Source organism: Symphalangus syndactylus, chromosome 8 (genome assembly GCF_028878055.3).
Source record: "Symphalangus syndactylus isolate Jambi chromosome 8, NHGRI_mSymSyn1-v2.1_pri, whole genome shotgun sequence".
NCBI lineage: Eukaryota > Metazoa > Chordata > Mammalia > Primates > Hylobatidae > Symphalangus > Symphalangus syndactylus.
Window position 1 is genome coordinate 118,034,785 of NC_072430.2, and position 26,155 is coordinate 118,060,939.

Here is a 26,155-nt window from a genome sequence, read left to right on the forward strand (position 1 = left end):
GGCTCGTAGGTGGAAGGGACTTGCCTTGTCTCAGATGAGACTTTGGACTTGGACTCTTGAGTTAATGCTGAAATGAATTAAGACTTTGGGGGACTGTGGGAAGGCATCATTGGTTTTGAAATATAAGAACATGAGATTTGGGAGGGGCCAGGGGCAGAATGATATGGTTAGTTTCTGTGGCCCCACCAAAATCTCATCTTGAATTGTAATCCCCATAATTCCCACATTTTGAGGGTAAAAGAGGTGGAGATAATTGAATCATAGGAGTGGTTTCCCCCATGCTGTGCTTGTGATAGTGAGTGAGTCTCACAAGATCTGATGGTTTTAAAAGTGTCTGGCATTTCCCTTTCTTGCACTCACTCTGGCCTGCTGCCCTGTGAAGAAGGTGCCTATTTCTCCTTTTCCTTCTGCCATGATAGTAAGTTTCCTGAGGTCTCCCCAGCGATCTGGAACTGAGTCAATTAAAGCTCTTTTCTTTATGAATTACCCAATCTCAGGTATTTCTTCATAGCAGTGTGAGAATGGACTAATACAGGGTTGTATATCAGAAGTCATATAAAGATAGAAGAATGTTAAACAGGTACATTTAAATTTTGTCATGAGGTTATGACAAGTTACTCTGACTTCAATAAGCAAATCACCTGAGCTGTTTTGTCATCTTAAGTCTAGCTAGCAAAGTAAAACACTGTTTATATCAATGTAGCAGTATATGTGAAAGGGATTTGTAAATTCTGTAATGTCATAAATATGAGTACCATTTTTGTACTAATGGAAAATTTTTAAGTGTGGCTTGTTCTTGTGGCCTGTGAACATGAATGTGATGGTAGCTACTATTACAAAATTACCCCTCTTCTCTACTCTTGAGGATGGTGATTGACTAGCAACAGTTTATCTTTAGGTACTTTGATATCAGGGAATGCCTTTCATAGTTCCATATCCCAGGCACTTAGCCTACCATTTGCATGTTAATACATTTTTCTGAATGAATTAATAAAAACTGGCCGGGCGCGGTGGCTCACGCTTGTAATCCCAGCACTTTGGGAGGCCAAGGCGGGCGGATCACGAGGTCAGGAGATCGAGACCACGGTGAAACCCCATCTCTACTAAAAATACAAAAAAAGTTAGCTGGGCTTGGTGGCGGATGCCTGTAGTCCCAGCTACTCGGAGAGGCTGAGGCAGGAGAATGGCATGAACCCGGCAGGCGGAGCTTGCAGTGAGCCGAAATCGCACCACTGCACTCCAGCCTGGGCGACAGAGAGAGACTCCGTCTCAAAAAAAAAAAAAAAAACAACAACAACAACAACAAAAAAAAAAACACTATGTGACTGTTCTGGAAGATTCTGCCATATTCCTACTCTGTGAGTGGTGGGAGGGGGAAGCTTAAATCAAGAAGGCTTCACTTAATTATTCTTATCCATTCATCTTCTGAATACTCTTAGGAATCTTCAATTTAACCAATAGTCTTAAATAATCTTACCAAGGATTTTTAATACATTTAGTGAGTTATAAATCAAGGATAAGGATAGAAAATTGGCAGTCCATAGATGCATTTTGTTTGGTCTTCACAATGTTGACATTTCTCAGGGTTAAATAATTAAATAAAAATTTACTGTCAGCATTCAAAATTTATTCTAGTTCACCTAAGCATATATTCTTTTCTCTTTTTCTTCTCCGGCCACACGGGCCTCCTTTTTTTTTTGTAAAATGCCACATTTACTCTTAAATTCTGGACTTTGAACTGGCTTTTTCCTATGCCAGGAATGTTCTTCTAAATATCATCGTGGTCAACTCTATCACTGTCTTAGTCTTTAATCGAATGTCACCTTCTCTATGAGGCCTCGCCAGATTGCCACATGTATAATTTCATACATCATGCCCCACAAAATTCTCCCCATGTACTTCCAGTCTCTCTTACACTGCTTTTTCTTTCTTTCTACTGCATTTTTAATCTAACATTTTATGTGATATACTTGTATATGTTTATTATTTATTTTCTGTCTCCTCAATATATTATAAGCTACATGAGGATTGAGATCTTTTTGTTTGTGTGTGTGTGTGTGTGTGTGTGTTTACTAGTGTATTTCAGGCAATTGGAATAATGCTTGATAAATTAGGACTATCAATAAATATTTGTTGAATGACTCAACGAAAACCCCAAATATATGGCTCCTTTTGAAAAGAAAGCACTATCTGTTAACATCGGGCTTACATTCCTACATCCCCAACCATTTGTTGGAACTGAGAGGCAACAGGTGCTTTAGGCAAGACATGCATGCATTCCTCAGTCCTCTACAGCCATCACCACCACACTTGTCTTCCCAGTGCTGAGCCTTATCTGCACTGGCATTTATCTTCATATTTATTCTTTTTTCTACAGTAAAGAGGAAAACTATGTCTAGTACTCATATCTGTATCAAAAGGGGGTAACATGGGATAAAGAAAGATCAAGAAAGTTATATGTTTATTGAAACAAGGGGGACAGCATGTTTCCATGTCGAGGTGATCTGTGTGAAACATGTAGAATGTATCTCTTCATATGTCCACCTAATTCATTCATTTGAATTATTTTTCTGATGCCTGGCTTTTGAATGTCTGACCTCTGCTCTAAATAGTCATAACTGCAACATTACTTAAAATTCAAAGATAAGAAGTATGGAAGCATGCATAATTACAAAAATGCATGCTTATTCTTCATTTTGGAAGCCTGCCAACTAAAGAACTGGTTGGGACGGTACTATTAGGCATATCCCCTTAGCCAATAATGCAAATAAGTTAGCCTTGCTACAGCAAAGTTTTGCCTTGCCTTTGAGGAATGGAAGCAGGTTAAAGCAGAGAAGAGATGTCAATATCATCCATACTTTCTATCCACAAAACTAATCAGAAAATCTTTGACATTTACTCAGAGTAATACCATACCTGAAATAGGTGAATCTATGAATTCTTAATTTAGTAAATCTGTTAGAAACAAGGTCACCATTTTCAAACAAATATTTATTGATAGTCCTAATTTATCAAGCATTATTCCAATTGCCTGAAATACACTAGTAAACACACACACACACACACAAAAAGATCTTAATTGACTTTTGTGTAAAGCATTGTCTAGCACTACTTCAGCACCCAGTATTGACAGAAGTGATCACTTGTGTCATCATATGGCACACACTTTTCTGAAACTCCATATGCTTTTGGCTACCTGTCTCTATTTTGTACACTCTCCCTTTGAATATTTTTAGGTTTGCAACACTTTTATGTGATTATCATAGTGTTAAACAAAAGTTATAATTTACTGTCTAGGATTATTTTACATATAACATATAACTGACCCTTTCAGATGTTTTTATTGTTACATAACAAGCTTACCAAAAAGAAAAATTGAATAACTTAGAAATAATTTTTATTAAATTGTAATTATTAACCTGTTAGCATTAAAGTCAGGATAAGATAGCTGAGCTGTATTGCAATTTCAATTACAAAAATGCGTGCTTATTCTTCATTTTGGAAGCCTGCCAACTAAAGAATATATCAGGCAGTGAACGCAACATGACAAGCCATTCAATTCAGCAATTTCTAGTTGGTCAGATACATCTTCAGGCAAATTTAACCTTTATAAGGCTTATTCTTGGTCTCTGTTTTGTAGAAATTACAGAATTGTTTATTTTAAATAAAAATTATATTGAGAGAGATATAATCTAAAAGTCATTGAAATTTCCACTTCTATCAATTTTAGGTTACATGCTGCTAGGTAAGAGGAATTAATAAAAGTTTAGAAAGTCTCCATTCACTTTCAAAGTAAACTGCTAGTAGAGAAACTGCCTTACTTTCTAAACCTTAACAGAATACGTTTTTATTGATAAATGTCCAATTCATTGACTTTTGTCATCTTTCAATTAATTGCTTACATTTTTTGTTTTTAATAAGGTTTTAAAAGTTGTTATAACCATTTGTCACAACTGTGAACTGACTTGACTTAAAACCATCAGCAAAATAAACACCTGTATTTTAGTAGCTACTCATAAGCAATAACTAGATACTATGTAAGTGCCCCCTGACCTCCTGAATCCTGCTTCAATTTTGTTTAGCCTCTGTTTAAGCTCCTGGGGATTATGGGAGCAACCAGGATGGCTTCCAAAGAAATAGAGGGATAGGTAACCCAGGTGTGTCCTCTTTGTGCCAGTAATAGGAACTATGCCGGCTGGCTGCCCTCTGGCACTGTGCATGGTGAACAGAATATTTCTTGCATTCCTCAAAGGGAAATTTTATTAAAAGGAACACAAATGAATTGGATCATTATTCCCATTTCTCAGAAAAGGTCTGTGCAAGAGAAGGTCATAGACTTCATTCTTTGCTTTATGACACAAGTTTATTAAGGTTGCCATTGCAGTAATTTTTGTAAATGAAGGAAGCATCAGAACATCACTGAAATACATATTATAATTGGGAATTACAGACAGTAATAGGATATCTTGACTTGGTAATGAGAAGAGAAAATGAGATTTCCCTAAACTTTTTCTCGGTATGTATAATCTTATCTAAAACTTGAAATTTTGGTGTCTGCACAAAAACCCAATTCAAATATCTCAGTGGATTAAAACAGCAAAACATATCTCTCTTGCACTACATTGTGCAAGGGAGCTTCACGCATCATAATCACCGAGGAGCACAGGCTGGATGGGAGTGCCCCATACTTTCATATTATCAGATGAAGGGCACAAATGGGTGGCCAAACACATGCTGGCACTTCAGGCTTGCTCTCATGTTGCTTTTGCTCACATTTCTTTCATCAGGTATATCACATGGCCACACCTAGGTACAAGAAGGCACAGAACTGACATTTGTAAATAACTCTAAAACTACTAAACATCCCGATGCTGAATTTGTCTCAGTTTAAGGAAATGTCAGCAGCAAAAATCAGTGCCATGTGCTGGGTTTTGACAGTAGTCAGATTATAAGCATTTTCTTACTTAGTAGGAAGGAGGAGGTTTATAAAATCAAATGGTATAATATTCTTCTAATTTGTATGTTCATTTTTATTAACTAATAAACCGAGATTTAGGTTTAGGTATAATTATGTTCTTCTTAGGTAATTATAAACCATCAGTGGAACATGCAATTTGAAATATCTGATTACTCCCTGACACAGAGTCTGGTAATAGATGAGAAAAAGGCTTTGTGAATCACGGTTCTGATTAGAGTGTAGAATTATGTGTCCAGGAACCAGATTGTTAATAAGGTGGCAAAGCCCATTTATGCTAGAGGAAATAGAATATTAAATAGACAAGCCATTAAGTTAATTTGCTTATATTCTTTTAAATATGATATTTATAGATTATATACATATTTAATTCCATGATTTTCTGTGTTAAAAGTAATATTAATTCCTTATAGAAAAATTTGAATATGCAGAAATGAATGAATACAAAATATTATAATATAAAAAGGATATGAAGTTAGTTACTATTAATATTTGGACACACTTTATTTTAGTTGCACATATATATGTGTAAATATACATATATCATTTATATTAAGTGGACACGTTCCTATGTCCGTATTCTTCATGAATATTATTATTAATAACTAAATAATGTTTCATCATCTGGATGCATGACGTTCTATGGTTCGATCAAATTAAACACCCTTTATTTGAAATTTAGGTGTTTCTAGCCCTTCACTATAATAAATAATGATGCATAGAAAACTTTGTATGTAGATCTTAGCAAATTGGTCTGAATATTTTCTCAGAGTACGTTTTTAGAACGGGACTTACTTATGGAAGGTGTTTGGTCATTATTTAATATAATTGATACATATTGCCAAATTTCTTTCTAGAAAGTTTGCATTATTACCAGCAGTGTATGAAAGCACCTGTACAAATTTACATGGTATATATATATTGAACCTATTATAGTAATGCTTACAGATAGGCTTTATAAATCTTTTAACTGATTGCTAAATTTTGAAAGATGGTTTGTTGATCAGATGGATTCTCAAACTTTAGCAAGCCTCAGAATCACCTGGAAAGCTCACTGAAAACAGATTTTTGGGCCCCATTCACAGAGACTCTGATTTAGTAAGTTTGGGAAGGGGTTTAAGAATTTGCTTTGCAAGTAAGTCCCCTGATAATGTTGATGCCCTGGTCAGAGGATTGCTTTTGGGAGAACTGTTGAAATTGACTAACGGGAGTTTGTTTTAAAGTAATAGTCATTATTATTCAACATAGTAAAAATATGCACTTACTTTAGAGGCTAAATATTTTCTAAGCATATCAATTTTTGTGGGTTAGCCTTTAATTGTATTCTAAAAGTGTTTCTTAAAATAACTGCTTCTATGCAAAATACTGTGCATACTAAGAAATCATAAATCTAATCATTTCCTATGTTTTTAAATCAAGTAGATCATTTATTTCTGTTCTGTTAGTTTATGACACAAATAAGAAGTTTAGTCTAGAAATATAATGTTAAAATAATGATGCTGTGAAGTGTCTAACAGAATGTTTATGGTTGTACATCCTTTTTTTTTCGTTTTATGGCTTCAGCCTTATCTTACATGAGTCAAAGTTAAGAAAGTTTCAGGGATAAATTTAAAATATATTAAAACTATTTTGTTTTATATAAACATCTAGAATAGAAACTTTAAAGACTAATTAGATACTTGAGGAGTACTAAATTAAAAATATTTAAGTACATTTGGGAAACATCATTTTGCAAATATAATCCTTCTCCCTACAGTCTAAAGCCCAAGAAATGAAAACAAACATAAAGGTCAAGTAATTGAATAAATATATGAGTAAGAAAGACTTTTCCTGACCCATTTGTATTTTCAGACTTAGATTGTGAATGTTAATTAGCTCAATCAAGTCTTGCTAATAATGTCAGCTGTCAGTCACTCCTAGGTAGTGATGTGTGAAGGTTGTCAGTGGGTAATGGGCCATTTGAGTGATGAATGAAATAATGAGGGCACAGAAGCCTAAGCAAAACATCTCCATTTTTTGGTAAATTCCTCTCCACATGGGAAATTAAGACAAGGAAAGAAAAGCCATGTAAAATCTGTTTTAATAGGGTGTTTATTTAAAAAATTTGTATCTTAAAATATCTTTTAACTTTTAAAAATTAATTTAAATGGTCAGTGATTAATTATAATTTCCCAATAGTATTGATCAGTGTAAGCAACACTAGGTACTGCAAGAGATAAGCTTGCTCCCAGATTCACATTGATATTTTCACTTGAATTGAATATTTAAATCGAACTTCTTCAGAAGTTTATCAGCAGACTTTCTGAGTCCATGGACTATCTATACTAGTAAGACCTTGCTTTATATCTCTGAATAAAGTGTAGTTTCTTTCTTTAGGCTTAACACATTTCTTGTTAGTGTTCTAGTCGGTATTTTTATGTGATTGCTGTTAGAGTTAGAGTTAGTGGAATATTTTTCTTTCCTTTCTTTTTTTTTTTTTTTTTTTTTGAGACAGTGTCTCATTCTGTCCATTCAGGCTGGAGTGCAGTGGTGCAATCCTGGCTCACTGCAACCTTCGCCTCCTGGGCTCAAGCGATCCTCTGTCTCAGCCCCCCAAGTAGCTGGGAGTACAGGTGGGAGACACAATGCCTGGCTAATTTTTGTATTTTTTGTAGAGATGGGTTTCACCACATTGCCCAGGCTGGTCTCGAACTCCTGAGCTCAAGCAATCCACCTGCTTCGGCCTACCAAAATGTTAGGATTACAGGCATGAGCCACTGCACCCAGACAATATTTTTCTTTTATATCTTCTGTTAATTAATTCATTGCATACTAGCGAAACTTACTAATTTTATAATTTGTCAGATGTAATCAGTCATAGTAATATGGTCCCTTTAGTTTCTTTTTCCTGTTGGCTTATCTATCTAATCATCTATCAGTGTAATCATAATATCTGTAATTAATGATAATTTCATCTCCTCTTTTCCAACAGTTTTATTGCTTATTTGCTTATTATCTTTTGCATATTTCTACTCTAGCTTTTTTCAGTGATGTATTTTTTTTTTTTCATTTATGCTGTATCCTTCACAGGACTGTGAATCCTTGGAGTGGAAGCAATGTATTCTACTTATATTTGTGACCTAGTAATTAACATAGTGCCTGAAATAGAGTAGATACTCAAATGTTGACAGAATGCCTGATTGAATAATTTTTCACTTCCACTTAAAAATTGTTTGGGGCAATTCCTGTGAATGTTAGTTCAATGAACAGCAATTAACAAGATTGGGAAGCAGACCTCTGTTGAGTGGCACAGATCTAGGGTCTGGGGGAAACCTGGGTACCCAAGGGACTCATGGGGAAAGAGGCCCAGTAGATAGCTTGGCTTCCCATGGGATGCCTAACTGATGTATTACTCAAGTTAAGAAAGAGGTACCCATTGGGTCTTTGAAATTTAAAATATTTTATTATTTTTAATTATTTTCAGGGTACATGTGATAACTCATATAATTTGTAAAGTTCACATCAGTATAATTGAGGTACCCATCACCTTAAATGTTTGTCTTTTCTTTATGTTATAAATATTTGAATTATTCTCTTCTAGCTATTTTGAAATATACAATAGATTATTGTAAACTGGAGTCACCCTACTGATCTACAGAACACTAGGTCTTATTTCTTCTGTGAAACTATGTATTTGTACCCATTTTTCAACCTCTCGTCATCCTTCCTTCTCCACTGATCTTTTCGGCCTCCAGTAACCACCAATCTATTCTCTATCTTCTTAGATCCACTTTTTTAGCTTCCACATATGAGTGAGAACATGCAATATTTGTATTTCTGTGCTTGGCGTATTTCACTTAATATAATGAAGAGATGTCTGCATTCTCATGTTTATTGCAGCACTATTCATAATAGCTGAAATATGGAATCAACCTAAGTGCCCATGAATGGGTGAGTGAAAAAAGAAAATGTGGTATATATACAATGGAATATTATTCGGCCATAAAAAAGAATGAAATCCTGTCATTTGCTGCAACATGGATGGAACTGAAAGTTATTATGTTAAGTGAAAGAGGCCAAGCACAGGTCTTCCATTTTTTTAAATGTAAGACTATATTTAATTCCAACTGGCCCATAAAGCAATAACTTCTTTTATTACTGGTACTGGGACATATATAGGTAGCCAGCCGTTAACTGGTTATGAAACTGGGATTCAGTAAGATTATGTCAAAATCAAGTCTGCTTCAATCAATATCCCAGGAGTATATTAAACTTATAATTTGATTAATATAGAATTATTTCATAATAAGTGGAGTATTAAACAATTCTTGATGAATTTGCTATCCAGCTGAAATTAATGTGCCACTAGTTGCAGAAATAATAAAAACAGCAATATAAATATTTATTTATAAGAATTTAATGAACATGTTAGGTGACTAATGTGATGACTGCTTTGCAGAGATTATCTCAATCTTCATGCAGCGTTTAAGACAGGTATGTTTTGGGTTGCATTTTACAGACAGAAATATATATATATATATATTTTGAAAGCTTGTTAAATAGCTTGCCTAAGTTCACACTCATATGTGGTGGAGCTGAGTTGCTAAGGAAAGCCATCATTTTAACCGTGACTTTTATTTCACATGGAAAGCTTCAAAATAAACACGAGTGCCAGAGCCTTACTCTCAAATTATTATTTAATTTATTTGGGGTGTGACTCAGTGATACTGGTATTTTTTTAAAAAGCTGCCTAGTGAGTTCAGTGTGCCCTTTTAGTTAAGACCAGCGAACTATTAAAGCACACTGCTGAGAGCTTAGCTTTGTCTTCCAATTGTATCTTGTCAATACAAAAAAAGGTTATGGTTTTTTTGCTTGGAATAATAATTTTCATAATATTTTAATTATTATATAATAATTAGTTATAATAATTAATAATATTAATAAATTTAAATTTAGTCATTTAAAATATTTATAAATTTAATAATTTATAATTTATTTAATTTATTAAAATATTAATAAATTTAATATTTTACCTCTTCTATCCTGTACACATTGTCCTCATTTATGTATCTCACATTTACCTCACTGATCCTGCCTACCCATGTATTGGCCATTGTCTCCTGAAATATTTCAGCATATAGGCTGGGTGATATAAGAAATCTAATGTTTACCTCTGCAAGTGAATCTATGCTTAGATTAGATTGTTTTTACTAGGGTTTTGCTGCTCTTGATGTAAATACTTTTTTAAATAGTTGTTCAGTTATCATTATATTTTACTATTTTATTAGCTCTACTAAGTAGGCAGCAGGACCTAGTTGATTAGGTCTTATTAAATAGCTCTTTCTATGATTATTAGTTTAACAATGCTTATAAAAATTGCTGTCTTTATGGGTTCAGATATTTTCATGCAGTTCAAACAACTATATAAGACTGGATTTGGATCCATCTTGCTATATTTTCTAACATAGTAATTTACCCTTCCCCTATTTCCAGCCCAAGCATCATCATTAAAATAAAATACCAGCAAAACAATAGAAAAATAGGCAATCAGCATAAATATGCAATTCAGAAAAAATGAAGTAAAGCAAAGAAATAACAAATATAAAAATGTTTAACTTAATTATATAAGAATTGGCAATAATTTTTTCCATAGGCTTTTTATTTTATAGATATAATATAGTATATATGTTCATTATTTATATTGTCCTAGGTGTCACTTCTTTTAGAATGTAAGCTCCATAAGGGAGAGAATTTTGTCTATTTTGTTTAGTGATATAAGAACTGAAACTGGTGCCTGTCATAAAATTGACACTCAATAATAAATATTATTCAAAGGAAATAACTATTGAAAGAATGGATTGTTTTAAGTACATGTGTGTATGCACATGTGTGTGTATATGCCATTAGCAAAGACATGGTGAATTGCACACAGTACTACATGACTGGCAGCAGTATAATTGGTACAGCTTTTCTAAAAAGCAGTCTGTGAAAAGGTATCATGTTTTTCTCAAATATTTCTTCTATTTGAATTATTTATACTTCTAGTACTATGCTTTAAGGAAGTACTTAGTGAAGTGCAGATTTATAGACCAAAAACTCTGTTCATAACATTGATAACTGTAAGAGAGACAAAAATCACTGAATAAGTAAAATGTGGCATTCATCATTCCTTCAAAACAGACTAAATGATGTGAAAGTGCAGCAATGATAAATGAAAACCGAGAGAAGATAATAGAGCGTAGTTCCAATTTTGTAAAAATTGAGAGAGAAAGATGGAAAAAAATTAAGTAATTAAACCACAGTGTTAATAGTAATTATATCTGAGTGGTGAGACTAAGCTAGCTTTTAAGTTTTTGTAGTATTATGAAACACAAAATTTCTATATGAATATGTACTACTTTGTTAATTAGAAATATATTATTTCAGGCCAGAGGCAGTGCTCATGCCTGTAATCCCACCACTTTGGGAGGGCAAGGTGGGTGGATCACCTGAGGTCAGGAGTTTGAGACCAGCCTGGCCAATATGGTGAAATCTGTCTACTAAAAATACAAAAAATTAGCCAGGTGTGGTGGCACGCACCTGTAGTCCCAGCTATGCGGGAGGCTGAGGCACGGGAATCGCCTGAATCTGGAAGGGTGGAGGTTGCAGTGAGCCAAGATCCCACCACTGCAATCCATCCTGGGCAACAAAGCGAGACTCCGTTTCAAAAACGAAAAAAAAAATACAAAAGAAAAACATTTTTCATGCCTAAAATAATGTTTGAGATAAATAATTTTTTTTAAATTTTATTATTATTATACTTTAAGTTTTAGGGTACATGTGCACAGCGTGCAGGTTTGCTACATATGTATACATGTGCCATGTTGGTGTGCTGCACCCATTAACTCGTCGTTTAATATTAGGTATATCTCCTAATGCTATCCCTCCCCCCTCCCTCCACCCCACAACAGGCCCTGGTGTGTGATGCTCCCCTTCCTGTGTCCGTGTGTTCTCATTGTTCAATTCCCACCTATGAGTGAGAACATGTGGTGTTTGTTTTTTTGTCCTTGCGATAGTTTGCTGTGAATGATGGTTTCCAGTTCCATCTATGTCCCTACAAAGGACATGAAATCATCATTTTTTATGGCTGCATAGTATTTCATGGTGTATATGTGCCACATTTTCTTAATCCAGTCTATTGTTGTTGGACATTTGGGTTGGTTCCAAGTCTTTGCTATTGTGAATATTGCTGCAATAAACATACGTGTGCATGTGTCTTTATAGCAGCATGATTTATAATCCTTTGGGTATGTACCCAGTAATGGGATGGCTGGGTCAAATGGTATTTCTAGTTCTAGATCTCTGAGGAATCGCCACACTGACTTCCACAATGATTGAACTAGTTTACAGTCCCACCAGCAGTGTAAAAGTGTTCCTATTTCTCCACATCCTCTCCAGCACCTGTTGTTTCCTGACTTCTTAATGATCGCCATTCTAACTGGTGTGAGATGGTATCTCATTGTGGTTTTGATTTGCATTTCTCTGATGGCCAGTGATGATGAGCATTTCTTCATGTGTTTTTTGGCTGCATAAATGTCTTCTTTTGAGAAGTGTCTGTTCATGTCCTTTGCCCACTTTTTGATGGGGTTGTTTGTTTTTTTCTTGTAAATTTGTTTGAGTTCATTGTAGATTGTGGATATTAGCCCTTTGTCAGATGAGTTGGTTGAATAAATAATTTTTGAATAAGTAAATGGGTGCAAAAATTCATGATATGAGCCTTCTCTCAGAGCACTTTTAAAGAATTAGCTGTAAGGGGATTCATAACTTCTTTTTTTGAGTACAGTTAAGCAATTAATCTATCCTTCATTATGTGTTGAGTGCTGATTTGTAGGATGTCTTTTTTCCACTGAGGAAGGACAACTTTCTCATGGACTGAAAATGCTCTTTGATCTGTAGCTATAGTTTGCTTGGTGGAGAGGGAGGTGACCAAGAAATGACAGATGTGGATTCTAATATATGTGATTTGACAGGATTAATAGAAGTGGTTTATTTTCAGTAAGTGTTTTTAAATTAGTCCTGTGTCCTTAGGTTTAAAAAGAAAATAATAATCAATCAATTAGCAAATGTTAACTTTGTTACCCAATGGAAGTGTTTTTAGTCGGCCATTTATAGGGGACAAAAGGGGCATAAGAATTATAGACTTTCGACTGCTGACATTACTGTTGGGCCTGGAAAGCTTATTTAAAAAAAGACAATTAACCAATAATATATGACAATGCTATATTGTGCTTCATTGAAATTCAAATAGGGAGTATTTTCAAGTAATTTTTAACATGTAACATGAGGCTTAGAATTGAAATTGGTTATATAAATTGATATGTGCCTTATTTAAAATTTTATCTTTTTAAATATTTTCTCAAAACTAAAATTGGAAATGAAGGACTTCATGTAAATTCTGGGCAAATATAATTATAATGTTTATGTTGTAATTTAAATATTAAATCAGAATATCAACATGTGCAGTGATTTTGATATTTAACGCAGAGCTCTTGTTTAATTTTTTTCTCTAGGATTCAGAATTTCCCATAGATATGCAACCAAATCCAAACCTGAATGTTTCTAAAGAAAATCTTTCTCCAGCAAAATTTGACTACAAGCTGAAAAACATTTTTAGACTCCATGAACTTCCAGTGAGCTGGTAGGATTTTTTATGTTTTATTAATACTTTTGAGATTTTATTTTCATGTCAAAATTTTATGCTCTTACAGCCATTCATGGTTGAAATGTTTTGCTTTTAGCCTTTCAAAATTGCTACTCATAGCAGTGAATCTGCTTATAGCAGCTGTAAGAATCTTAAAAGTAATTGGTTTAAGCACTTGGTGGCAGCACAGACTAAGTGCACTATTGTGTATTTTATTATAGAGGTTGGAGTAAAAATGCACAAATCGTTTTTAGAGAAGTTTCTAGGATTATTCTAAAGATAGGATCTCAGCAACTATGCATTTCATTTGTTTATTTTACTTACCAATTTTACCAATGTACTTTTTCCCCGTTAATAAGTTCTTTTTACTTGTTTGTTATGAGGACTGTAATTTTGTGAACTATAATTACATAGGTTTAAAGATGAGACTTAGTATTACTCAACATTTATTGAAACAAATTGTTTTATGAATCTGCATATTTATATTCATAAACATTTATTTTAAATCTTATAAAATGAAGAGTATTTTTATTCAAAATTAAAAAAAATTCTGTAGAAAATATGCATGTATAAACCTTACAATTCCATGGTACATTTACATTTCATTAAGTGGCCAGCTTTTGTTGATAATCATGGATACATCATTTTAATTATAGTTTAGTTTATATAAGTAACATTATTTTCTTGCATTTGGTCATAGAGTCCAAAATTTATGTAATTGTTCTTCAAGAAATCTAAGACTTGTACAAAAATATATGGCATTTGTTTTATAATTGCTCCTATTATACTTAAGAGGGACTAATGACTCAGAAGAGACATTAACCACTCTTTAATACACATATTTTACCTATAGTGAGTATTCTTTTTTTCATTTGCAAAGCTTCCTCTGCTCTTGATGACCATATGGCATGTGCAGTCTACTTCCTAAACCCCATTTGTTTGATTATTTCCTCGTAGCAAGAATATTGTCTGTGGTATATGTCATGAGAACATAGCACATATGAATACTTCTGTCGCGACCAAAAGCAGTAGGTGAATGAATTGAAAAGGTCTGTTAGTAAAGGGAACCATAAAAATGATACATTTATACCTTAGTGTTCTATTTCAACATAAAACAAGTGTCTGTACATTCATATGCTAGTCTTTTGATGTAAGGTCATGACTTTTTCTTAAATGTCTATTGATTGGAATTCTACACAATATTTCTTACCTAAGCCATGCCAATAATGCATCTTCTACAATTTCAATTTGTCATTTATTTTATCTAAAATAAGAACTTCAGACAACTTCAGATGATTGCCCCACCTTTTTGTAACATTAATTTAATTTTCATTGACAGCAATTCTGTTTATCCTTCACATATTTCATCACCATAACTAATGTTTATACTACAATAACAAACACAACTGGCTTATAAACAGATTTAGGACCAAACTCTTGCGACTCTTTACAATCATGAACCTTGGCTGATGGGAGTGGCCAATGCTGGTCTACTTGTGTGTGATTGGAGAGCTCTGAGCAGTTGGGGTTCAGTGAGTGCAGCTTGTGTGTTTTATAGAGATAATGGAACGTGTTGGTCAATACAGCAATTAAGTGGAGGTTAAGGGAAAAGCTTCTATTAAATGAAAATATGGAGAAGAAACAGAGGGAAACATTTAGCTCTTAGTCAAAGGCAAAATATGGATTTCAGCTTAATTTATTTCCAGCCTTTGGAAAGACAGCTGTCCTGATTACTACTACTGCAACTCAAGGAATAATGTTTTTGTAACAATCTTCACTAGTTAGCCTATTAGGAGGGAAGGCTGTCACATTATTAGTTTGTTTATTAGTAGAAAAATAAATCGGTAAAAGAAAAATAATCACTAGGCTCTTAGAGTAACATACCTCAGTGGAAGATTAAGTTGTGACTTTGGGACAACTTACTTACTTGGGACATTTTTTGCCTGTCTACTTCATTCCAACTGATCTCATTTTCTGCTTCCTTATACTACTATTTCTGTTTTTTGCTATGTGTGTTTGTCACTCTCCCAAACACATGGCAAAAGTAGTAGTTAATTCTGCTACTTCTTTCTCTATACTCTCATTCTATGCTACCAATCCTTAACTAGACATAATATAAAACTCAGTTTAAAATTGTTAGTGTTTCTCAAATAGTTTCATAATCTATGTTCTTAATTTTAAAACCAGTGGCTGGGTGTGGTGGCTGATGCCTGTAATCCCAGCACTTTGGGAGGCTGAGGTGGGCAGATCACTAGGTCAGGGGATTGAGACCATCCTGGCTAACACGGTGAAACCCTGTCTACTAAAAATACAAAAAATTAGCTGGGCATGGTGGCAGGCGCCTGTAGTCCCAGCTACTCGGGAGGCTGAGGCAGGAGAATGGTGTGAACCCGGGAGGCAGAGCTTGCAGTGAGCCGAGATCGCGCCACTGCCCTCCAGCCTAGGTGACAGAGCTAGACTCTGTCTCAAAAAAAAAAAAAAAAAAAAAACAAAACAGATACCACCCCCTCTACAGACATACACATACATAATCTTAGTACTTAGTAAGTCTACAATACAGTGTTTATTGACCCAATTATATACTTTTTTAAGGAAAAAAGAAAGTTTTTTTTTTGTGCTTGGGGACTATGTATTTTTAAAATTTATTTTTGTTTGTCATTTGCCATCAGTGGAAGGAAAGTTCTTCAGCTATGGTGTATAGGTTTCTTAACTTCAAAAACATAGCAGTAAGAGTAATGACAGTGACAATGGAAACAATATCAATAATAATGCTTTGCTAAGCCTCTGTAAGTGCCAGGATTCAGCTGCTATATGCACACATTATGTCTGACCTTTGTATTTCTATAAGGCAGTTATTATTTTTCTCTCTCTCTCTCTTCTCTCCTTCTCTGTCACATACATATACGAGACTCAGACACCTTGGGAATCACAAAGAAAGAATTTGTGTCAGATCTGGTTAACCCAAAGGCAAACTACAAAATAGTGAATAAGTCATCCATTATTTTAAATAAACAAAATGAAAAAAATAATCTCTGCTTTTATAGTTGGGCATACAATTTTGCCAGTAATACACAACTATATGACCTATGATTTGGGCAAAATGCGTGACAAGCACGACCTAGGATAATTGCTATAAACTTAAATATTAAAATAAGTAGTTAGATTATGTTTAAGTGCAGAATAATTATGTTTTTTTCCCTCTGGAAAAACAGATTTATCAAAATGTGTTTTTATAATGTTTTTCTAACAAGGTCATAATAAAATAAACGCATATTAAAATCCAGGTAATTTAAAAATCATTGATGTCTTACTAGTTTGCATTTTCATAGAGTATGCTTTCATAAGTCAAAGAACCAGAAAGATTTTAAATTAAATTAGTTAAGAGAGTTTTTTTTTTTTTTTTTTTTTTTTTGAGACAGAGTCTCGCTCTGTCGCCCAGGCTGGAGTGCAGTGGCGCGATCTCGGCTCACTGCAAGCTCCGCCTCCCGGGTTCATGCCATTCTCCTGCCTCAGCCTCTCCGAGTAGCTGGGACTACAGGCGCCCGCCACCACGCCCGGCTAATTTTTTGTATTTTTAGTAGAGATGGGGTTTCACCATGGTCTCGATCTCCTGACCTCGTGATCCGCCCGCCTCGGCCTCCCAAAGTGCTGGGATTACAAGCGTGAGCCACCGCGCCCGGCCAGTTAAGAGAGTTTTTAAGCTCTGATTTAGGTAGATGTCTTTCTTCTACTCTTACACGGTGCTTCCCATCAGCCTAGAACATGTCTTCCAGTGACTGCCACTAGTTGTTTGTTTTGTTTTTTGAGATTGAGTCTTGCTCTCTTGCCCAGGCTGGAGCGCAGTGGTGTGATCTCAGCTCAGTGCAGACTCCGATTCCCAGGTTCAAGGGATTCTCCTGCCTCAGCTCCTGAGTAGCTGGGACCACAGGCACCCGCCACGACATCTGGCTAATTTTTGTATTTTTAGAAGAGACAGGGTTTCACCATTGTGGCCAAGTTGTTTAAAAAAATTTTTTTTTCTTATCCAGAGAACTCCCCATCAAACCTATGCTGTTTCCTCATATCCTGGTCATTGTCTCTAAGGAGGCTGACCAAAGTGCAGACTGAATTAACAGCCTCCACTTGTCCTTGCCATTCTTCCCTGCCATCGGGTTCTCTTCCTTTCCTCTCCTGAAACTGCTCTTGCCAGTCATTAGCCACTCCCCGTGTCCACCACCAGTTGTCACTCACTCGTTCTCGTTTTCTTCACCTCTGACCACTCCTGCTTTTCCTCTCCTGACTCCTATTATTTGCATGATCCTAGTTTTCCTGCTGACCCCCAGGCTCATATCCTTCTCAGCATTTTCAGTGAGCTGCTCCTCTCTGGCCAGATTTCTGGTTGATAGTTTGGCCCTATCAACTTTATAGCTTCATCTAGACTCAACTTTATAGCTTCATCTTTCACTCTCATTTGCAGGTGGCCTCTTCCATTCTCTGGCTTTAAGTACTTTCCGTATGGTGGTGTCTCTACCATGATGTCTCTACTGAGCTTGAATATCTAATAGGTTTCTCCAAATTTTCATCTGTCCAAAAAATAACTTTGGTTTTCCCCCAAAAGACCTAATCTTCTCCTTATCTCCCTCATTTTTGCAAACATACCAAATCTGTGTGAACTTACTCAAGCTAAAAGCCTAGGAGTCATTTTAATTCCTCATTCCCTCACCCTGCAATTCCCACCATTAAATCTACCAGAAAGTCTGATAGGCCTTTCCTCCAGAATATATTAAATTTTTTCCCACTTTCTATCTGTATTACTATGGTCATTTCTCATACTCTTGCAAAAGCCTCCTAATTTACCCTGTCTTACCCCACAATAATTCACTCATGTCACAATAGCCAAACATATTTTTAAAATGTAAATCAGATAATCAGATTTCCTGCTTTAAATACAATGAGGTCTTCCCCTTGTTGAAAAAATAAAAGCCAAACTTCTTACTGTGTGGCCTTTGCAAGATGAGACTCTTGCCTATCTCCTTGGTTGCATGCTCTCCCACTCTCCCTTGCCCTATCTCCTCAATGTCACCAGTCCTCTCACTATTCTGCAAATATGCCACACTTACTCCTACTCCAAGGTCTTTCCACTACCTTCTCCACAGACTCCCAGTATTACTTCTCCAATTTTTACATGTCTAGCTCATTCTAACCTCTCTTAGCTCAAATGTTACCTCTTCAGAGAGGCAGTGCCTGAAAAATGTAGCTAATATTTTACTCTTCACTCCCTTAGTCACTTTCAGTCCTTTCATTCTACTTTATTTCATTCGTGGTTCTCAGTAGGCATGCAGTGTTTTCCTAGTTTATGTGTGGCACAGATGGGTAGATGCTCACCAATCCAGTTTCCTCTTCTCTGAGCCCAGTGGGAGATTATATCTTCAGTTTGGAATTGAACTTGGGAATTTGGCCATGTGCCTAAAAATAACCAAAGGTGTTGCATATCACTTCCAGACCTAACCCCTAAGATTTCCAGTGGGATTCACTGTTGACTTTGAAAGTTCTAAGCCATGTGATAGAAGAAGCATGGTTCCTTGAAACATTTGTTGGTTGTGGAGTTCCCCAAACTTTATCAAGCTTTAATTTTCCAGACTAAGGTGCTATCTCTTTGTGAAATTAGATGTTAGGCCACATATGATAAATGAATTTTAAAAATAAAAAGATTGAAGAGATTTTCACATTCACTCATTCACACAAAAAAATGTTATTGAACACGTATCAGGCACTACTCTGGGCAGTTAACTAACTAGACAGAAATCTGTTCTGAGGGAGATTACACTGATTGAGGGAACAGTTAATAATCCTATAGTGAACATATACTGTATTTGATGGCCGTAAATGCTGTAGAAAAACATAAAGTGAGACAGAGGGAAACTGAGTGTAGGATGAATTCAGTTTTAAAGAGAGTGGCCAGGATTTTTTTGAGAAAGTGATATGTAAGGGAAACCTGAAGCAGGTGATGAAGTGAGACATGTGGAGCACTAGGAAGAAAATTAGAGTCAGAGAGAACAGCAAATGCAAAGCCCTTGAGGTGGGAGCATATCCAAAATACTGTGGGAACAGCAAGGGGTCCAGCATGGACAGAATAAGTGAGCTTGGAGAATAGGAGGGGGAATATAAAGTTATATACTTGGGGATCAAAGAGACTCTCATGTAGGGCCTTATAAAGCATAGTAAAGAGGACTTTGAATTTTAATCTGAGAATGTTAGGAAGGTATTAGAGGATTTTGAACAGAAGAATTACACAATTTTACGTACACAAAAACAAGGTGTCTGTAAGTGCTGTGAGGAAATTATGCTGTTATAGGGTTTAAGAATAGAAGCTGGTAGACTAGTTAGCAACTATTTCAGTAATCCAAGAAAATTATAAGGTTTCCTGGAGTAAGTTGACAGTGATATAGAGGCTAATGAGTAGTCAGATTTTCATTATTTTTTTGACAGGAGAGTCGACAAGATTTTCTGTTGGGCTGGTTGTGGAGTGAAATAAAGAATTTAAGAATGATTCCAAGGTTTTTGGCCTGAGAACAGGAAGAATAGAATGACCATTAATTTATATGGGGAAGACTAAGGGAGGAACAGGTTTGGACAGGTTTGACATGTTAAGCGATTGACGGTAATTAAACTTCTAAGTGAACTTAGATATACATAGGACACCTTGGACTGTGCTGTGAACAAAGTTTACAACTGTGTATGCTGCCTAGGGAACAGGTTCATGTCAGTACTATTCCATGTATTTTAATTGAAACAGACACCAGAAATAAAGTTACTAAGTAGCTTTTACTGTGAAAATATGGGCATTATAGAAATGTAACTTTTGGAAAACATATAATTTAATATAGTTCATATATTAATATATATTTATAATTAATTATTAATTATTATCAATTGATTATTAAATAATTATTAAATAATTAAAATATAATATTAACTAATAATGTAGCTTATATAATAATTAATAATATAGTACTTAATTATATATATCCATATATAACTATATTAATTAAATTATATGTTTTTGAGAGTATTAGTTATATTTTAAAATGTGAGTTTTGAAATTAAATATCTTGAAAATAGTTATATTTATATTTTCCAATGGATATTTATAATAAGCTTAAATTATATTGTAATTTTTGTGTTTACATCCCATCAAAACAAGCAAGCGGTATGTTAGAGCAAAGTCTATATTTAAATTTTGCATTTCTAAGAGAAAGAACTTATACTCCATTAAGCTTCAAGAAAATTCCCCTTAGGAAGGTGATAATTACATACAATTAAAACACGTGATCGTTACTTATAAGTATTTTACAGAATAATTTAAAATATTTTCTATAATATAAAGATACAATCTGCTAGTTTTATAGTTTATTATCAAAGTACTAAGGTATTCAGCTATCTTCTATTAAATAATAATATTTATGCCATTAAATTTTAAGAAGAAAGGTGTACGATATGCAGCAAATGTAAACATTCATTTTAATGAGCTATTTATCTTTTTGGGGTGTGCTCTATTAATAAATACATTATCTAATTAGTAGATTAGATTTTCAATTTATTTCAGATTGTCTTTAGAGCCATTGCATGTGTTTGTCTTCAACTTTAAAGTAAGTTTGTTTAGACATTGGGTTTTAAAACCTGAGCAGCTATCATCTTCCAGAAGGTGTTCTACCTTGTTTTTTTTATGGTCAACTCACAGCTAAAATTATGGAAAGGCCTTATCATTGGTCACAGATGATGCACAGAGCATTTTCAATTCCAGTGTTTCATAGACTCAGTGATAGACCGACAGTTGCCCTTCTGGGACTATAAACATTTTTCATTCTCTTTTAATTATCTAGATCTATAGTAATAACCATAGTGACCTACAAGAAGGCGTTGTTGGACATACTATAATTATATATAGCAATTATGTGTAGTGCCAACAATACATAAAAATCCCACCCTTTAACTATGGTTGGTAAGAAATGAAACTATGCTTTTTTGCCTTAGGACATAGTTTCAGTTTTTGAAAAATTAAGACATTCCATTTTTACATAAAACTTTTTCTGGAATATATTATTATGGTAAGGCAGGTCTATTTCTATGGACTGACAATACATTAAGAATATTCCAATACATATAGAAAGCATCTCTCACTCCAGCTTCCTCCTTAGCTACATACTGGTATTTCCTACTACATACTGTGTAATAGAAAGGGAAATGCAAGTTCAAAGCAAAGGTTAATCTTTGTAATGCAGAATGTCAGAGAAGATGGTTTAGAACAAGTACCAATATATCTCTTGTTCTCTTTGAAAATTTATTTAGTATTTCAAACTATATTATATTCACACATGTACTCATTATTCTGTTTAAATAATTAAAGGTGGCAAGACATGGTGAAGTATGAGCAATCAGTAGTTTTGATTTAGGTGAAGCACCCATCAAGTAATGGCAGTAGTAATTGCCACTTGCCAATGTCTTGGCAAGCTGAGGTGAAACCAATGTCTTTAGTCCATGTTAAAGTCAATGCATGTGGAATGGTATCCCATAATTGACTTATTTATTTTTTTATGATGAATGGGTTGTAAACATCAGTGCTTCTGTCATAGATCTAAATTTTAAACCAATTTTGGCAATTTCTTACAGGGCCATGACTAGAGAATGATATTGTCATATTGGTTTATATCATTAAATTTTTCATATTAAAAGTGATTTTATAGTCTAATAGAAAGTAATAAAACTTTTATTAGATTTATACACCAAACATATAAAACAATATTGATGCTCTGATTTCAATTTTTAAACTCTTGACATTATCCCAAGCTGCAATGACTATTAATTCAGAGTACCTCATGAAATAGGACATTTCAACTTGCATATCTTATGAGCATCTCAAATTTAGCAGGTCTCAATACCAGCTCTCCTTTTTCATCATTTTCCTCCTCTCCATGCTCACCAACTTTCTCCCATTTTATTTAATGTTATTATCATCCATATGGTTACCTAAGATGACCTGTGAATTTTTTAACATCGTCTTTACCACTTATTTATCACATGCAATCCATCACTTAAGCCTGTGTATTTTATGTCCAAAATGAGTTGTTCAGTCATTCACGTCTGTCAAAGACCATCATCTGTCACTTAGGCTTTCCCAGCAGCTTCCTATGGTCTGCCTCCAGTCACTCCTCCAACTTGAATTTATCCTCCCTACTGCCATAAAGATCCAATATCTTATTTCTGCTTTAAAATCTTTATTTTTCAAGCCCTTAAGACACATTTGGCTCTTCCCTATGTAGCTCTAACCCTGTTTTTTCTAGTTCTATTGTGTCCTTTGCTTCTACACCCCTTATGCTCTGTATTCAATGAAATCCCTTCATGTGTTCATGCATTGGCTTATATTCCTTTGACCATCATGCCTGTTACCTCTTTTTTCCACTTGCAAATATTCAAGCAAACTAAATTATGTTTCTATACTATACTAGAACTCCTTTCTGTTCTCTTGATACTAGGTACATAACATAGAAAATGCATAATATACGGGTGCATAGAACAGATCCTATGGATTCCCAATGATTTATTTTTGTGTCTGTGTCTCCCAACACCTCAGTAAGGACTCTTGAGAGCACAGATCATATCTTGTCATTATGAATAGTCCCTGACAGATAGGAAGTGACTTAGTATGTGTTGAAAGAATGAATGCATGAGTTAAGTTATTATGAGTGCCTACAGTTCTATAGCCAGGTTTTTCAACATACTGTGTATTATCTACTTATAACCTGGCTATCACCAGCTGTCACCCTGTCTTTTAAAATTTACTGAGCTTGAATATCAAGAAATTTATATGAATGCCTGTGGTATAATTTTCCTACTCATTACATAACCGTAACTGGCATTCTCTGTGCATATAGGGTAGCTATAAACATTACTCTCATAATAATTAGAGTTACTTCTGTCATGTGCTCATGACCCAATTCTCTCGCACTTTTCAGAAAGCACAAAAGAGGATCCCCTTTTTTCAGCCTGACTTATTCGCTCAAATTTCTAGGTTTCTTACTCTTGCTTGTCTGTTTTCTCAACAGTCACTCCCCAGTTCTCATATGGACTTTCTCCTCCCTGTTTCCAGACACTGGTTTCTTTAGTATTCCCAAGACTTTCACTGGATTCCTGAATCTTCTGCTTTTTCCTCACCTGTTTGGCCTTCTTGATTCTGAATTTTGACAGCCAATTAACCTTTAAACTTGAGCTTGCCATACTGACAGCTGGATTTTCACTCCATAATCTCCCAGTTCTATTCTTTAACTGTCCAATCAGATTCTCTTGGCACCTGTATTTCATATCATTCTCCATTTGGGGAGTGAGGATATACCTGACAAACCCACAGAATGCTTTCATAGGGAAACCCAGTAACAAATATAAATTTCAAGTATATTATGTATTCTGGATTGAATCCATGGGCTTAGGACTTTTCAATTGATGAAGAGTATATGAAAGGAAAACTAGGCATTTCAGTACATTTGATATATGAACGTCACAGATATGGAGTAAAATGTAGTCAAAATCTCCTCCCTTTTTCAATAAGACCACCAATAGGAGGAAGATAATTGATTTGGTCAAGGCCATGAATATAATTGGGTCATATCGCTAAAACTTGCAACTTTATGCGAGAGGAGAAAAGTGGTCTTGAATCGAGAGAAACACAGTTATTTCCCCTTGGTTTTCTTCACTCATTCAATAGTTGTATACTCAATTCCTACCTCGTGTTCTAAACATTAGGAATTAAATGGTAAGTGAGAGAGAGAGAGAGAGAGAGAGAGATTTATTTATTTCTGTGCTTCTTTTTATCACTACACTAGTACAACCTAGAGATCCAATTATTGACTGTGGGCCTAGAAGAAAAGGACAGAGAACAACCGATGTTATTTTAGGCCTTAGAGTGGGGTGGTAGGTAATTGGTTGAAGGAGTCCAGCTGTCCTTTTGAGAGTGGAGATAAACTAGTTTGCATTTACCCAGAGTTCTTTTTGCATATTTTCTTCAGAAGGAATTAAAAGGTGCCCGAGAAAGGACTTGGGCCTCCTAGTGTCCAAACAGCTCTAGCCCCAATCACAGCAGAGCAATATCAGGAAAAGGATAAGAAAGTTGAAACTGTGTAGGTCATGAGTAATGAGATAATATGTTTTATGGTATACAAACACATGGGTAATTTTTGGTGAGGATAGAGACCGTTCCAGAGGAGAAAAAGTACCTGTATATTTCTAATCTCCCGTCCAAGTACTCACCATGTCTAACCGTGGTTAGCTTCCAAGTTTTGACAAGATAGGGCATGTTGAGGGTGGAATGGCCATGGACTACACATTCCTGATCTCAATAGGGAATTCTAGACTAAATCTTTTAAGGTAACTTGTATCTGCAATAATTCTTGCAGATGCCATTGACAAGTTTTATAACTTTCATTTTGTTATGTTAAATTGGGCTAATAATAACTTCTCAAGAAGCCTGACAAATTGGTGATGTTAGGTATCATTTTCCTTGCTTTAGTAATAATATTGAACATTTATTAAGCTGATAATATTAACTGCCTGAGAAATTGTGATCTGGGAATAGAAAGAATTTACCTGCATTTGTTTTACATTTATGCTTAAGGAAACCAAAATAACAGCACTTGGTGAAAGAAAAATACATCTATTTCCAAATTTTCTAGCTTTTCTTCCTACTATTTTCTTATGCAAAACACTATCAGGGAACTGACATGATAATGCCAGCAATTCTCTTTGGAGGAAGCTGAATTAGTATGTCTTAAGACCTGCTCTGTGTATTTAAACAGAGTGATTGGGAAATAACTACTGTAATTTCTTAGTGATAATTTTGAGACTTTTTCCTCTTTAGTGCAAAATGTTGTAGTACATTTAAGTCTAAATGTTGTTTATTACATGACATTAGAGTATACTTTTCCTTTTTGTGCTTGACAGAGAATGTACATTTACTTGCGATGTTTATCTAGATATTAAAAATAGATATTGGACTTACTATATACTAAAGCTTAGTTGTTCTGGAAAAGTAATTTTATTGATTTTAATCTTTACTGCTAGTCATATTGCTATTTACTTATTTTTCTTTTTAAAAAACAAGTCAACAAAAAAAATTCCTGAAAATTGTTAATTAACAGATTTAGATACTGAATTAGCCCAATCAAATGATGTCTTAGGCTATTAACCAAAGTGGTTTAAGAACTACATACATTTATTTTTATTTAGCTATTTCCAAAGTGATTTTTTAATTTAAATAGTGGCTTTTATTCTGGAATAGGACATAGTAAGTAAAACCTTTAAAAAAAATTCAAATGTTGTATCTTTGTTGTTGTCGTTGTTCTTTTTTGAGACAGAATCTCATCCTGTCACTCAGGCTGGAGTGCAGTGGCATGAAGAGGGCTCAATGCAGCCTGGACCCCCAGGTATCAAGCAGTCCTCCTGTCTCAGCCTCCCATGTAGCTGAGACCACTGGCATGCACCAGTTGTTTTTA

General features: G+C 34.7%; 1 protein-coding gene across 7 annotated transcripts in view; it reads left to right on the forward strand.

Moving 5' to 3' along the window:
* The window catches only part of SPAG16 (sperm associated antigen 16), a 1,161,742-nt gene that overhangs the window by 202,468 nt on the left and 933,119 nt on the right, over window positions 1-26,155 (forward strand). For all 7 annotated transcript variants that reach the window (XM_063645681.1, XM_055290509.2, XM_055290510.2 and 4 more), the window contains one exon: window positions 13,504-13,631. In XM_063645681.1, the coding sequence (XP_063501751.1) occupies window positions 13,504-13,631 (128 nt within the window). The remainder of the gene's footprint in view (window positions 1-13,503; window positions 13,632-26,155) is intronic.